This window comes from Vigna angularis, chromosome 10 (genome assembly GCF_016808095.1).
Source record: "Vigna angularis cultivar LongXiaoDou No.4 chromosome 10, ASM1680809v1, whole genome shotgun sequence".
Taxonomy (NCBI): domain Eukaryota; kingdom Viridiplantae; phylum Streptophyta; class Magnoliopsida; order Fabales; family Fabaceae; genus Vigna; species Vigna angularis.
This window is the reverse complement of record NC_068979.1, coordinates 9,703,472-9,719,900: the sequence shown is the minus strand read 5'-3', so window position 1 is coordinate 9,719,900 and position 16,429 is coordinate 9,703,472. Positions and strand designations below refer to the sequence as shown.

The window sequence follows — 16,429 nt, the reverse complement described above, 5'->3', positions numbered from 1 at the left end:
CTTGATAAACACTTATATATATATATATATAATATACAAATATCTTAATCCTTATTGACAAATGTTATAAAATCAAGTTGATTTCTTTCTTTTCAATAGTAAAAAGACATTTTCTAAACGGTAAAAACAGTCAAAATTATTGTTAATTAGAATTTTGTTATCAAATTCACGTTCAAAATTTAAATAAAAACATTATCAATATATGCTTATTAGGAAGAAGACCATAATTTTTTATTAATACAAATAATAATAATTTATAAATAATTTTTCTTTAATTTTTGGATTTCTTGGAAACTCAGCAAAAGTTAAAGAGGACAATTTAAAATGTGTAACCCTAACAACATTAAAAAGAGAATCTTTGACTTTGTACATAAACTTAGCCTAAACTAGAGAGTGTTACTTGTTTTAGTACATTAAAAAAAATTCTTACATTGCTGGTAATTGAAAGTCTAAAGCATCTTGTAAAGTTTATGCTCAAAGTACTTCTGGGCAATCATAAGAAGGCTAGGTGCAAGAGAAACATTTCTCACACTTCAAATAAGTTTTTCACTATTTTTTTATCTTAACATTTGTTTTTCTCAATAATTTTTCTCTCTATTACAACATAATAATATTAACTGCAATACTAACGGTCCTATGATTAGCCATTCTTCAAGTAGAATTCTAATGTGTTTATTTTTGTAATTAAAAATGATTGAAAAGTAAACTTTAACTGTTTATAATATTTTGTTTAATTAATTCAAGAAAAATATTTTTATACGGTTGAATTGATTTTATATATTGGTGTTAAAAAATAAATTTTAAACTCAACTTTATAAAATCTTATAAGATGATCTTATTGAACTATTTTTGGTTATTAGTGTTAATAAGTTGATTTTGAAGTTAATATTTAAAAAAAAAAGTAATACAAATAAATTATTTTTAACAATTTTGTTATTTGTATATATATTACTAAAAGGGCTTTTACCATTTTCAATAAGACAAGGTTTAAGATAATTTAAATATTCATTCCTTCTTTTATTTCTTAAGATTTTTTTAAAAATAAAATTGTAACTTTTAAGATATTTTTAAAAAATAAAACTGTAACGATGTTTTAAATCTTTAAAGTATACAATATGTATAATCAAAGAGGCTTGATCTTTTTTAAGATAATATTATTTAATTATATGATTAATTAATAATCCTAAATTTGTATTAAGTCATTGTTGATTTGACCAAAAATATCTTAACTATGATCCCGAGAACCTTATTATACATAAACAATCTTATTATACATAAGAAAAAGGGGAAGAGTAAAATAAGGTATCTACAACACATGAACCGAAAGTGTTTATATTTTCATATCATTTTCATGGTGGTAATGTTACTTTTTAAAAAAAATTTCTTACAAGACTCACAACATATAAGATGCTCTAACAAGGGTCAACTTTGATGCAAAAACTAATAGTATAAAAATATAAAAGAATAATTTTCTTTCGAATGGCATAATTTTTAACCTTTATGATGATGCTTCCTAATGATATCAAGTCATTTCAATAGAAAAAATAACAATAATAAAGGTGTTATCCTAGTCCTATTGTCTTTAGTTTACACACTCTTTCGGTTCTTTCTATCTTTGCTTATTCTACAAATAGAGATTATGCATGGGATAAATTCCTTGTATTAGTGATATACTTTACAACTCATTAGAAAAGAAAATAAAAATTGACATAGTTACAAGTAATCGATCCCAGTATCTTCTCAATCAAAATCATGCACATATGATTATATTACTTGAAACTTGTAGCAGATGATAAATTAGTTTAATTGGAAGGGAATAATTTTCTGGTGGAAGGGATTATTCAAAAGGTATCTTAGATTTTAAAAAAACATCTGAACCAAACTAAATTGATATTGAATTGCACAAAAAAACAAAACAAAATTGTTTAAAAACTGCACTGATATGTTTTGTTTATTTAATTTTTAAAAGTTATTACCACTTCATAGACTTTCATTTAAACTGAATTGTGATATTATACTTAAATAACGTATGTGTCTTAAACAATTCATATATATACTTCAAACAACTTAGAGTATTTTAATTCAATAATTTAAGATTAAATATGTTTTTTTTTCTCACTTTTTCATATGAAATTTGAATTTATTTATTTTCCAAACATTGATATAGATTCTTAAACTTTAAAATGAATAAATATAATTATTATAATTCAACTGTATAAATTCTTTTTATGTGTCCATTGTTTAATCCAAAAAATTAACTTAAAATGATTATATCTATTTATTTTTAATGTTTGAAATCAAAATATATCAACTTTGAAAACATAAACAAATTTTAATTTTACATAAAAAAAAGTTGGAAACAAAATATATTATTTAATCATTTAATTTCATTCACTCAAATCACATTAGAGTGTTGAAGATCTTAATTAATGATAACTAATTTATGATATATAAGTTAATACACTTTAAAATATGATTTTATAATATTAAAGTAGACTTAAGTCTATTACTCAATATATCAGAATGATTTAAAATTTATCTTAACCTACTTTACTATTTGTTAGACTATTCATTTAAACCATTTTAAAATTGACTTCAATTCTTTCAATAATTCAGTTGAACATTTTCGTCAATTTTGTCCACTCATGAGACAATTGGAGTTGCCATTAATCTGGTTTATTCATGTTAAAATTCCACATAGTGTAGCTGTAAATTTAATAAATTCGTGTATCTCATAATTGAAAGCAATACACAACATAAGAATGATGAGTAGCTCTCACGTTGGGGAAAAACAACATGACCAAGTTGCATGTTTCTTTTTCGACCACGGTTAGATTCGAGACGCATGTCCCATTGTCCATGTTTCTTCAAAAGTTAACGCACAAAGAACAGGTAAAATGGTAACAAAAATCTTTTTATGGGGTTACATCCATATCATGGGTGTTGTGGAGATCGAGTCACAACATACATCTACCTAAATAATTTTCTCCTAAACTTTGACTAAATATCTTTCTATTCATTTATGTGTAACATAAAATACTTAAAATTTTGAGAAATGTTCAGTTATGTCTAAATGATTAAGTAAGATTAAGAGTGAGTGAGTGTTGAAATAAGTAGGTTTATTATATATGGACACTTTCTTTAATAATGGAGATGACGGGTTGAAACCGATTGCGGCACTTGCACTGCACTTTCTATTCTCTTTGTAACTGACATTAATTATATTATCTTTCGTCGCAACTATTCCTATGTTGCAAAAAGAAGATGGGAATTATTATTAAACAATGACAACTTTGTGAGCACTTTGGAGGATCACTAATTGACTGGTTCAGTGTAATTAATGATTTTTGCAACACTGCATGTCATCAGAAGAATGAGAAGAAGTAGACTTAGAAAAAAAGATGCATTTGGTTGTTATGATGGGTGTTTAGTTATGACTTGTACTTCAACCTGAGAGTTCAATGATTGTTAGCTAGGCCTATTGTTGGTTTTGAGGTAAAGTAATTAGTGATGGTTAATTAAGGTTAATTTGTGAGTAGAGAGATTAATTAAAGAGAGAAGCATTGGTCCATAATGGCACTGAGAAACGGAGCCCCACATGCATGAATGAAAGTGGGGATGACGTGGAATAAGGTAATGACAGAAAGAGTAACCGGCAAATCTCAGGTGCCACTGCAAGATTTTGAGACAGCAAAACCCACATAAAACACGCGCGTGTCTCCCTTGTTCCTTCCATTATTATTATTATTATTATTATTATTATTATTATTATTATTATTATTATTATTTATCATTTCTCTTTTTTCATTTCAATTAGAGCACACCCATAATTGGTGAAATGATGCATAATATATTGAGGGATCTAGAGATATAGACGGGCCATGATGATGATGATGATGGATACGTATAATATGTGTAGGGATGAGTCAAAAGAGATGAAAAAGTTAAAATTGAATGTAGATGTTAGATTTGTTGAAAGTGGAGAAGCACATGATAATAGGAATGATTGTGTGTATTGAATATCCATATGCAGCAGCCTCTGGGCAATGTGCTACTTGATACGCTACAAAAGCATGCGCAATATTATATGCCACAGTGTTGCACTTCCACACATATCTCATCTCATAAATAATACACAATCCCTACCTCTGTTCATTCACTCATTCTCACGTAAGCATTTCACCCACCATGATGCATTTTCTCTAACCAGTTTACACTAATACAATATTATTTTTCCATCAAAACTCTTGAGGAGAACTCAAACAAATTCTAAAAATATTGTATTTTTCACATCAATTCCTTCCAAATTTTCAACTTCCTTTTTCTTGCTGTTTATCATTTTCCTGTTTTTTCTTCCATGTATGGACAAGAGTGGTTCAGTGATTGAATATAATTAATATTTCTTATTTTGAGAGATGATTTGATTTTCACTCTTTTGAATAATATCACCAACATTTCAATTTCAGTTTCCCTTTTTTATTAATGGATTACCTTTCCTTTTCTTTCAATATCCCCAGTAAAACCTTTTTCTGAAAGAAAAATTCTCCCGTACATGCCCAACTTTTGGCATGAATAATTGAATATTTGTCAGTAGCTTTTGCTTTTCTTCATATATATCATAATCTTAAGTTTTGAAAAAATACTAAATGCAAGACTCTGGTTTTAAGAGTAATAACTTTTCTAGGTGATGTCTTTTGTTTACTGCGTTTTAAACTATCATCAATACATTTATTCTATTAATGTAGCATACAGGTTTATAGATTACTTTTAATTGGTAATTTTGATGTGCAATCGAATATGAAATATTGAGTATCATTAGTGGTATTATATATATTTGAGTCGTAAATGGATTCCCTCTTGGTCTTGATACGAAGTAGTGAAAGAAAAAGATAAATAAATTGGTATACTGTTACAAAAAAAAAAGATGAATTGATATAGTTCCCTTTTAAATCTAATTATGAGTGTGAAATAACGAAAGCAATAGGAGAAGACATCTTTGGATTCCCTTTAGACCAGGTCAATGCTAAACCTACTCATATATATATATATAATTCATCATCACATTCTCATTCTCAAAATTCTTTCTCTTTAATTTGATTTCAGTATATGCATCGCTAATGTATCTCATAATCTAATAATCAAATGTATATTTTACTGATTAAATAATTAACACAGAGAAAGTGGTAGCTTAAACAATGATTTACGGTACCGAGTTTGAGAGAGAGATTTTTATTTTACGATAAAATATTATATAAAAGTAGAAAAACTTGAACTAAAGGACGTGATAGCATATTTTGTGCAAACTAGCTAGAGAAGCACTAATTCTTGCTCCCTTGCTTGGTAGGCCAGGGAATAATTATTATTTATCACCGTACCACTACTCTCTATTGCTTTCTTCTTTCTTCTTTCGTCTTTCATCTATACATACAAATCTATTCACATTGTTTCATGCTTCTTTCTTTCCTCACTTCCATCGTTAAACTATTCATCTACATTATTCTCATTCATTATCCAACACATCAAACTCAAGTTATATATATATATATATATATATATATATATATATATATATATGGCGTGAAAGAAAGAAGACAAAAGAAAGAAGAAAGACAGAATTTGTTCGAGTACAAAATTACAACCGTTGATCTGAATAATATAGTACTTGGTCCGTTTAACTTTACAGCTAAATGTGACAATGTCTATGTATGTCAATGTCACATGTATTGTGTAGTGTTGGACTCAACAAAATATCGCAAGACAATTGTGAAGGACTAAAAAGCAGCCTCTCATTTTTCTTAATACATGGGCCTGGAACATTGGGTTAAGGCCAATATTATATTTTAAGACCCAATTGTCTCGTGGAAAAAGATAAGGGTTCCTGCACCTTCAATACTTCACCCTACACCTCCAACTTTTTCAATTTTTTTTTTAACTTTAATAAATATTTTTTTTTTACTTTTTCTCTTTAATTTAAAGTAATCCTACACCTCTTTAACTATGCAACTTTAACAAAATTTTTAAAACTTTGTCTTTTATTTATAATTTAATAACTATTTAATTTAATTTAAAAATATAATATTATTTAATTTTTTCATATTTTAATAATTGTTAAAATATAAATTATACTATTATAATAATTATATTACAAAAATTAAAATTAAAATAATTAAAATAAAAGTAATAAAAATAAAAATAATTATATAAAATCTGATTTAATATATATAAATATATTAAATTATATTAAAATATTAAATTAATAAAATAGGATTTCAAAATTTTTAGATTTCTTAATTATTATTATTTTTATTTTAATTTTTTTAATATTACTACTATAATAATATAAATTATATTTTAATATTTATTTAAATATAAAATATATTAAATAAGATTAAATTTTTAAATTAAATTAAATAATTAATAAAGTATAAAAAAAACAAATTTTTAAAAATTTTCGTGTCGGAATTGGAAATCCAATATCGAATACCAATATCCGATGACTTTTTTTAAATTTTATTTTTTATTTAAAATTTAATAATAGTTTAATTTAAATGAAAAATTATATTTTAATAATTATTAAAATATGAAAAAAAATTAAATAATATTAGAATTTTAAATTAAATTATAAATAAAAAATAAAGTTTTAAAATTTTGTTGCAGAGTTAAAGAAGTTTAGGATTGCTTTAAATAAAAAGAGAATAAATAAAAAAATATTTATTAAGATTAAGAAGAAATTTTTGAAGAAAAAGTTGGAGGTACACTCTAAACTTGATGGAAAGATGTTTTCGCATTTAATTCGCAATCGTGTTTTGAATGAGTTTAGCATGGTGGCCCAATAAAACTCGGGGCCATGTCGAAAATAAGCCCGTCAACTTTGAACCCACGAGATAAGACCGGTGTGCATCCTGAACCGGGTTTAACCAGCAAAATTGCTTGAAACGAAGAAGCTAGTTAGAACAAACATCTGAACCGAGATCGTAGAGGAGGAAGAAGAAGAAGAAGAAAAAGAGAATGGGAACGACGGTGGCGGGTCTAGCGCCGGGTCTGTCTCGGAAGCTGAAGAAGGTTCTAGAATCGAGGATCGACACGCCTGATCTCTTGTCTTCGCTCAACACGCTCTCTTCCTTCTACGACGAGAACACTCCTCAGACGCGTCGTAACCTCCGATCCACCATCGAGAAGCGCTCTCTCTCCATCAACCATGAATTCCTCGACGCTTCCCACGCGGCGCAGCTGGTAATTCCACTTCCACCGTCGATCTTGCAAATCTTCTCTCGCCGTTTCCTCGCTTGCTTCCGCTGTTCTGATCCGGTTCATTTCTTTCTGCATTTACTTTGCTAGGCCTTGGATAGCGTGGAGAGGGAGGTCGATGCGCTCGCTGAATGCTGCGACAGGTTTAGATTTTTTTTTCGAAGACTTCCTTAGTTGCAATTCTTTGTTTACGTTTTTATCACTAGTTGATGTGTGTGCGCTTGATGCCGAATGATGTTAAGTTTAGTTCCTTAGTAGAATGATATCGTAGGAAGTGTTTATGTGGATCCTAATTGCTTAGTGTCCAAGTAATTGACTGTCTCATTGTTCTTACCAATAGAATAAATTCTTTATTTTGGTACTGATCAAATTTGAGGTTTTATTCTTTTACAGGATAGCAAAGGCTTTGAATAGTTGTAGTGCTAGCACTACTGACATTATCAGTACGACAGAGAGGCTCAAACAGGAGCTTGAAACTACCACACAGCGACAAGAGATTGTGGCATGTTTCTTACGTGATTATCAGCTCTCCCCTGAAGAGGTTTAGATAAATGTTTAATGACTTGAACTATGGCTTTGTGAATTAAATGAAATACATGTATTAAAATCTTACTTACAATTAGTCGTTGATTATCTGTAGATAAACGCACTTAGAGAAGAGGAGCTGAATGAAAACTTTTTCAAGGCATTATCTCACGTCCAAGAGATTCATGCCAATTGCAAAGTATTGCTAAGGACGCATCATCAGGTAATCTGTTTGGATACACGGAGAAGAGAAATTGGTTAAGATGGTTAGAATATTTGAGTTAGTTTCTTGAGGTGTTAGATATAAATAGGAAAAAGGAGAGGAGAGGGTGGAAGGAGGTGAACTTTTGTAGATTGAGCTCTGTTCTTTTCATTCTATTCTAAAAAAACCTTTCTTTTCTTGCTCTTTTCAATTCTTAGTTCCTAACATAATCTTCTTGTCGTCTCTATCCCCCTATATTACGTGTTGTTGTGCAATACTAAACCTGCTGTTGGCAATCTGAATTCTGAATCCAATTTGCGCATATAATTATGAGTTTAATTTGGAATGCTAGTCATTCTCTCGGGCAATATTTTCTCTCGTTGACTGAGTGATTATAGTTATGCTACCTCACTGTGCTGCAAAGCTGGTAATAGTGTTACAATGATGAATGTGGAAAATATTTATGTTAAATCTAGAAATTTGAAAAGTTATGGAGATTTAGAAGTGTGGCACAAACAAGTTGGTAGACATCTTTGAGACAATAATGAAAATTTCTTGGATGCATGATCTCTGTATACTCATTCGTTTATTTTAAGTAATTAGTCCTTAATCACCTCTAGTCTTGGTTGTATGAGTTCCAAAGATTCCCATTATTGACAACTCAAAATGGACAGTAAGATGTTCTATAATTAAATGGAATTAGATAAAATGTATTCATTGACAACTTTATATTTGTACATCTGAGTTATATAGATGACCAAAGCAACCAGGTCTTTCTATTTCTTCATGTCAATAATCATTTTGTTGTGCACTTTTCACTTTTCTGTGAAAATTTCGACTTTATATTTTTTTTTCTGGCAGGTTTGCCCCATACTTAGATGCTACTTTATTAGTTTAAAAGTAATTTACAATTTTATTAAATTAAGAAATTTCATTGCAGCGTGCTGGTTTAGAGTTGATGGATATGATGGCTGTTTATCAAGAAGGAGCTTATGAACGCCTATGCAGGTGAAGATTCATCTAGTTCAGCTCATATGGCTAGACTAGAACATGAATTGTATTTTATCTGAGTTACTACAAGTATGAAGTATGAATTTTAATCTCTGTACTGTTGGTATAGATGTCAAGGATAGATGTTTGTTTGTACTGAGATCAACTAGATTTATCATATATATAACTACTTATAATTTTCATTTCTAGGTGGGTTCAGGCCGAATGTAGAAAATTGGGGGACACTGACAATCCGGAAGTTAGCGAGCTTCTGAAAACAGCTGTGCGTTACCTTAGGGAAAGATCTGTTCTTTTCAAATATTGTGCAGAAGAGGTAATTCTGTCTTTGATTTAATGAACTGGCTCTAAAATTGATAAGTCTTGTTTTTCTTGGGATTTCAAATTTGCCATCTTCCATGTTAGTATGGAGATATTTTGCATTCTGAAGCATGTTGTGTTACATCATCTATTGGTGTTAATTAAAAAGTTGCTAGTGGACCTCACATCATAATAATATAATATTCTTATTCTCTAATTATGGAAACTTGGTCCTTAGCTTGTGCATCAGAAATGATTGATTTGCTAATTTTGCAGGTTGCTAATATGAGACACAATGCATTATTTAGAAGATTTATAAGTGCTCTTACACGTGGAGGACCTGGTGGATTGCCTCGACCAATTGAAGTTCATGCTCATGACCCACTACGGTATGTGGGTGATATGTTAGGCTGGTTGCATCAGGTATGACATGAAAGACGTGTGGATGAAGGCTTGAAGCCTCTTCTGAATGCTATTATTCTGCCATGACTTATTTGTTCATCATATGCTTTTTTGTATGTATGCAGGCCTTGGCATCTGAACGTGAACTTGTAGCTGTGTTACTTGATCCAGATGCTATTATTGATTCTGGATCAAAGCAATTCACCAACAACACTGAGAATGGATCTGCGAAGACAGAATCTGACTTGATGTTTGTTCTTGATAGAATTTTTGAAGGAGTATGTAGACCATTTAAATTGAGAGTTGAACAAGTTTTGCAGTCTCAACCAAGTCTTATAGTATCCTACAAACTCAGTAATACACTTGAATTTTATTGCTATACTGTGAGTTATCTCATCTTTGTCCTTTTTTTTCTTGATTTTAGTTATCCCATATATTTATATATTTATGACTTTTCACGATGTTATAGATTGCAGATTTACTTGGGCGAGAAACTGCACTTTGTAATACACTATGGGCACTGAAAGATGCTGCTCAGAAAACATGTTTTGATATTTTGAAAGTTCGAGGGGAAAAGCTTTTGCGGTATCCCCCCCTTGTAGCTGTTGATCTTTCCCCACCACCAGCAGTGAGGGAAGGGGTATCTGTACTTCTTGAAATAATTGACACCTACAACAGCATGATGGTTCCTGCTTCTGGCCAGAAACCCACTTTTGGTCCAGTTGTATCTGCTATACTGGATCCAATAATTCAGGTATGCTTCTCAATCTGTTACCTCCAGCTGATAATTGATAGCATAATCGTTCTGTGTAATCATGAAAGAAAAAGATGTGAATTTGTAAATATTGCTATAAAATTTGACCTTGGTAACATAATATGGTCACTTGCATAATCATTTGAAAATATTTGTGCTTGACATTTTAGCTATATACATGACACTGTTAGCTGGCGTATAATTCAGATATAGCAGTGCTGTCCTTGGATTCCAATGTGTTTTTTTTTATGAACTTCAGAATTTTCTTCGTGGCTCTTGTGAGCTAAATCCTACTGCTAAGGATGTCTTAAATGGCTATAGGTTGGACTGCTAGTTATTTAGGATTTTTTTTTCCGTAACTTGTGTATTTGATTTTGGGTTATACTTTTAGGAATTTTTACATGTCTGGTAAAAGTTAATTTTGGGAGAAATAATCACGCCAATTGTTTCAGTTATCATAGAACGTTGGCAAAATAAGCAATTGTGTCTTTTGAAAGTTGAACCAAGTTGGCATCTTTATATTTAGCAACTGTCTTAACAATAGGCCCTTGCTGTAGACCCTTGAACTATTTGGCTTTAGAGTGATAAGAATCTCACTCGAAGAGTATTTGATATTGTGTTGTAGGAGTACGCTAGGTTTGTTTTCCCTTCGTTACCCATAGTAAAACATTCCAATTTGAAAAGAGATCTAGATTATGGTTATTCATTTTCCATTGGCTGTTTATTTAATAAATCATTGGAGATGAGAGCTTTAACTTCCACATGTTGCAGATGTGTGAACAAGCAGCGGATGCACATAAGTCAAAAGTAGTCAGCCATTCATCAAGGAGGAGTAGGACGAGTTCTGATTCTAATCAACATACTAAATCATCAGTGGATGCAATCTTGTCAAATAGCAGCTCTGCTTCATCCTCACTGGTCCGTTCTTGCTCCTCTTTTTTTTTTTTAACTTAATTTTCCCTTCTCTTTTGAGTTTTGCAGATTGCTGCTTGTAGGATTTTAGTGTATTTTTTTTTTCTCTTTAACAAACTTCTGTTTTTGTTATAAACTTTCTTCCTCTGCTTTTTAATAAACCTTTATTCCCATTATATAAAAAATAGAGAGAGAGATAATGCTATTGGGCACTAATTAAGAAAACAAAAGTGGAGAGTATTCAGTGGAAAAGAAAGTAAATTTCATATTGAAAATGCAGATGTCATGTAATACTTTTGTAAGTAAATAGAAACACTTAATATTTTTATATTTCTTAATCAGTCTCTTCAATATACTCTTTAGTAAGACAATATAAATCCCAATTATCTGCAGTTTTTTTCGTCTACATGTGCTTTTCATTTGCCAGTTTTCTATTTTTATCAGCATTTGCCATGTTGGTACATGAGTCTGTCTACATATCCTTTTAAGATCAGTCCTACGAGCAATTGAATGAAAACTTTACTTGGAATCTAGAACCTGAAATTGAAGTAATATGTAACTTTACTGGAAATTATGTTGTAAGTGTATAATCTTGTGGACCAACAAATATAGTTCCATACTCCGTTATTCCAGGTGCGTGAAAGGAATATGGGAGAACTTAAACATATATATCTTTATAAAAAAAAAATTAAGTTCCTTGTGGAAGTTTTATGCAGTAGAATATCTTTTGTTTCTGTGCGACATTTGCATTAACTCGTGCCATATGTTGACAGACTAGTGAAACTCCTTCAAAAATCTTTCTCATTAACTGCTTGTGTGCTATTCAACAACCTCTATCTGGATACGAGGCTGTCGCTGATTACGTGAATAGACTCGGAGCAATGATTGATAATCACTTACGCGTTCTTGTGGAAAAAGAAGCCGAAGCAATCTTAAGAAGGTGTAATTTGTCAGAAAAGATGCGTCTCTTGCAGAATTCAATACACAAGGAAGGGGAGAATGAAGTCGGTACCCCATTGGCTGAGAGGGAGGACACTAGTCCAGCCATTCTTTCGGAGTGTTTGAAAGCTCTGTTTGGTCTTATTTTGGGAAGTGAAAGTTCCCTGCCGGAATTTGAGCAGATGCAGGTTCCAAGATTGCGTTCTGAGGCTTCTATAGGCGTGGCCAGGTCATTGGCCGAAGCTTACGAGCTTATTTATAAGGCTATTATGGATCCCAAAAATGGTTATCCGGACCCCAGGGCGTTGGCAAGGCATCCGCCTGATCAGATAAGAACTATATTAGGAATATAAGTTGTCTTGCTTCGTTTATTTCTTTTGCACCGATCTCTTGCTCAATATGTTCATTTTGTTTGCTAATTACGTATATAAACTCTTCTATCTCATTTTGGATTGTACTGCTCTACTATTAAATAATTCTGTAATCTACTATTAGCCTTTGAGACGCTGTATTGGAATCTTTCATTGTTGTTGATGAATATAATTTCATTGAATGAACTTTCGTGTTATAAACTTCCCTTAGCACAATACTTTCTTATAAAAATTAGGGGTTTTACTTAAAAAAAGACTAAAATATCCGTAAGTTGTAACTGAATATCCAACCCTAATTCTTCTCCAACGTTCATCTTAGTTTTTCTCTCTTGTTCGTTCCACCCCTTCATTGCTACACCCACTCTGCAACTACTCCCATTGACGCATTCTGCTGTTGAGCATCGTTTTGTTTTTTATTTTTCTTCAAAAACTTTTTATTTTCTCAAATCATTGTATCATTGTTGTAAGTAGTCTGGTTTCATTTTACCTTCTGGATTATGTAGTTTGGAAAGGGGAGGTGTATATTTATGTAATGTTCTGGTCATTTCAAAACACCCTTTTAGATTGCTTGATGCGGAACATGTTTTCGATTTTTGGAATGTCTAAAGTATCTATTTCACATTTTGGATTAGGTGTTTTGGAAAGTAAATAATGTGTTCTAGAAAGTCTAATTCAGAATACATATTTCACATTTTGAAAAAAAGTATATTTGTATTCTAGAATGCTTAATTTGGAGTACATATTTCACAGTCTGGAATGGAAAATTTTAATACGCGTTCCGTATTAGATGTTCTTGTATATATGGATTGAGAAACTCCTGGTGGAATGTTTCTTTTTTTATAGTAGATTTCGGATTATGTACACTGAAAAATTCCATTCATAATTGGGTAATCTATAAAAAAAACAAGTGCGCAAATCATTAAAAAAAAATGCATTAGTGTTACCCAATAATATCGTTTACCGTTTACGCCTAGGGTAGGCCAACCAACTTTAAATTACCACCAAAAATTGCCAGAATCCTTAAGCTTATAGAAATTGAGTTAAAAAACAATATGGAGGGCAAGAAAAGTTACAGAAGGAATATACAACATTGAAATAAACTTTGAAGAGTGTTGCTTTCTGCACCTCACCTGTTTCACCCTACACCTCCCAATTTACATTGTTTCACCCTACATCTCTCAATTTACATTTTTACAAAAAATGTAATGATGGTTTAATGATTTTTCAACCATCAAAAACTTTAATAATGTACTATTCTACTATAATCCTAACTCACTGCATGCCCCCATTTCATGTATCCACTGTTAATTCAGTACTCTAAGCTTATATATGCACCTCATCTCATTTCGCCATTGTTCCATTTCTTGTTTCTTGTTTTATTGAATTTTATTTGTGAGAGGTTATATTGTGAGGTAGTGATACATGGTGATCGTGCTGTGGTGATTTTGGATAAGAAAGGTGTTGGACAGTAGCTAGAGACTACTTCACGAGGTTATTACAAGAGATTAACACACATGAGAACCTTAAGCGGCGTTGGAAGCTCGGTTTAGGATGAACCCACGTCGGGTTTTGTATTGCTGGAATTGGAGATGCGGCACTCAAACATCGAAGTTAGGTTGTATAAGATTATGATTTTTTTAAATATGTTATATGCTATTTATACGCTGTTATATGTTATTTTTAAATAAAGTGTTATATGTTGTTTTTAAATATTCTGTTGTTGTTGTTACGATTTTTTATATATAATATAATGTTTTAATTGTGTTATGATTTTATATAGATATTATACTATTTCATTTGTTTTTTATATATATTATTCTATTTCGGTTGTATAGAATTATGGCTTTTTTTATTATTATTTGTTTACTGTTTTTTAATTCTTTTATTTACATTGGATCTGTTAATCATATTTTTATTATTATTTTGTTTTACAAATTCTATTATTTAATTTATAAGATGTTTCTATTTTTTATGTTGTTTTTTAGTTTTATGCTTTTATTTAAGTGTTTTAGTTTTAAGATGTTTTTTAATTTCATTATATATATTTTTATAAAAAATATGTTTAAATTTTTTTGTATTTAAATTATAATATGTTAATCATTGTAATAATTTCGTTGTATTTTATTTTTTAGGTTTTATTTATTAGGTGATTTATCTGTGTTATTCTTTTTGAATAATTATGATTTTTTAAATATTCTGTTGTTGTTACGATTTTTTTATATATATTATAATATTTTAATTGTGTTATGATTTTTTATATATATTATACGTATTAATCAAGTTTTATTTATTTTTGAGTAATTTTTTTATTTAGTATTTAGTTTAATATATTTTATGTTATTTTGTATTTTTTATATACATTTTGTTATATGTTAATTTTTTAACTTTTGATTTAATTTAAAATATTTTATGTTATTTATGATGTATTAGTTAATTAATTAAGTTTTATTTTTTACATGGTAGTTAATATTTATTTATGAAACTTTTTTATTTGTTATTAAGTTTTTAATTTTTATATGTAACATAAAATTAATATAGTAACATAATAAAGAAAAAAGGAAAGCAATAAAAAACCCCTACCGCATATCCAACTGCGACTGTCCCTAAACGCAGATCTAACTGCGGCTAACACAAAGTCTAAGTGCGGCAAACGCAAACCGCAACTCCAACTGCAGCTGCCATCATCTGCACTTCCAAGTGCGGCTCTCATCAACCGCACTTCCAAGTGCGGCTCTCATCAACCGCATCTCCAACTACACCACCGCTCATCCGCATTTCAAAGTGCGATAGAGCCACCAAACCAGGGGAAGTAGCACTCAGCGAGAGAAGATATGAGAGAAGAAGGGAGGACGGGAGGAACGCCTGAAGACAACAAAAACAAAGGGTGAATTACGGCAAAAAGAAGGAAGGGAGAAGAAAGAAGTGTAGGGTTTTCAAATCTGAAATGCAGTAAAAGAAAGGCTGGTGCTTCATTTTTATTTTTCAATGGTCAGTTTTTTTCTTAAACCAAAATATTCTTGACAGGAATACATTTGGAAATAAAAAGAAAAAGGGAGGTGCAGGCTGAAGTGAGTGAGGTGTAGGGAGAACCGCTCAACTTTGAAGGGTATTGGTAATTTTAAATGTTGTTGAGGTGCAGGTAGTAAAAGTATACTTACCATTAGTAGTTCCATTTGAGTTTTTTATTTAATTTGCTCCACTAGTATAATATTTACTACATGGGTATTTCATCCTACACCTCCAACCTCTCATCCTACACCTCCAAAAATTTCAATTTTAATCTTAATCAATATTTTTTTAATTTTTTCTCTTTCTTGATAAAGTCACTCTGCACCCCTCTAATTTTTTCTCTTTCTTATTAAAGTCACCCTACACCCCTTTAATAGATGAGAGGTTCTCCCTACACCTCACTGACTTCATCCTACATCTCCTTATTTCTTTCTATTTCCAACTCTACCCCTATCATACCTTTGTCAAAGAATATTTTGTTTTTTAAAAAAAGTTGACCCATTTGAAGAATAAAAATAACGAAGCACCACCGGCCCTTCCTGCCTCCTCCTGTGCCGCATATCAAAAAGCCCTACACCCGTTTTTCTCCATTCCTCTCTTTGTTGCATTTCATATGTAAAAAAGCCTATACCCCTTTGTTTCTATTGTCTTCAGGCGCTCCTCTAGTCCTCCCTTCCTCCCTCATATCTTGTCTTGCTGAGTGGTCCTTCCCCCTCCCTGGTTTGGAAGCTGGTTTGGTGTGGTGAGTTGTAGCAACAG

The 16,429-nt window shown here is 30.8% G+C and overlaps 1 protein-coding gene across 1 annotated transcript; it reads left to right on the top strand.

The window, feature by feature from the left end:
- Positions 1–6,914: 6,914 nt before the first annotated feature.
- Positions 6,915–12,847, top strand: LOC108335995 (conserved oligomeric Golgi complex subunit 6). Its single transcript, XM_017572261.2, has 11 exons — positions 6,915–7,233; positions 7,339–7,391; positions 7,642–7,789; positions 7,889–7,996; positions 8,916–8,983; positions 9,176–9,299; positions 9,560–9,706; positions 9,811–10,068; positions 10,155–10,439; positions 11,211–11,357; positions 12,125–12,847. The coding sequence occupies exons 1-11, from the start codon at positions 7,009–7,011 to the stop codon at positions 12,641–12,643; spliced, it is 2,082 nt and encodes a 693-aa protein (XP_017427750.2). The 5' UTR covers positions 6,915–7,008; the 3' UTR covers positions 12,644–12,847.
- The last annotated feature ends 3,582 nt before the right edge of the window (positions 12,848–16,429 follow it).

Bases quoted from the DNA above. Each gene is read 5' to 3' on its own strand.
- LOC108335995 (XM_017572261.2), top strand. From the start codon at position 7,009: ATGGGAACGACGGTGGCGGGTCTAGCGCCGGGTCTGTCTCGGAAGCTG. The intron at 8,984-9,175 runs GTGAAGATTCAT...TTTCATTTCTAG, and splicing joins GCTTATGAACGCCTATGCAG to GTGGGTTCAGGCCGAATGTA. The intron at 9,300-9,559 runs GTAATTCTGTCT...CTAATTTTGCAG, and splicing joins TCAAATATTGTGCAGAAGAG to GTTGCTAATATGAGACACAA.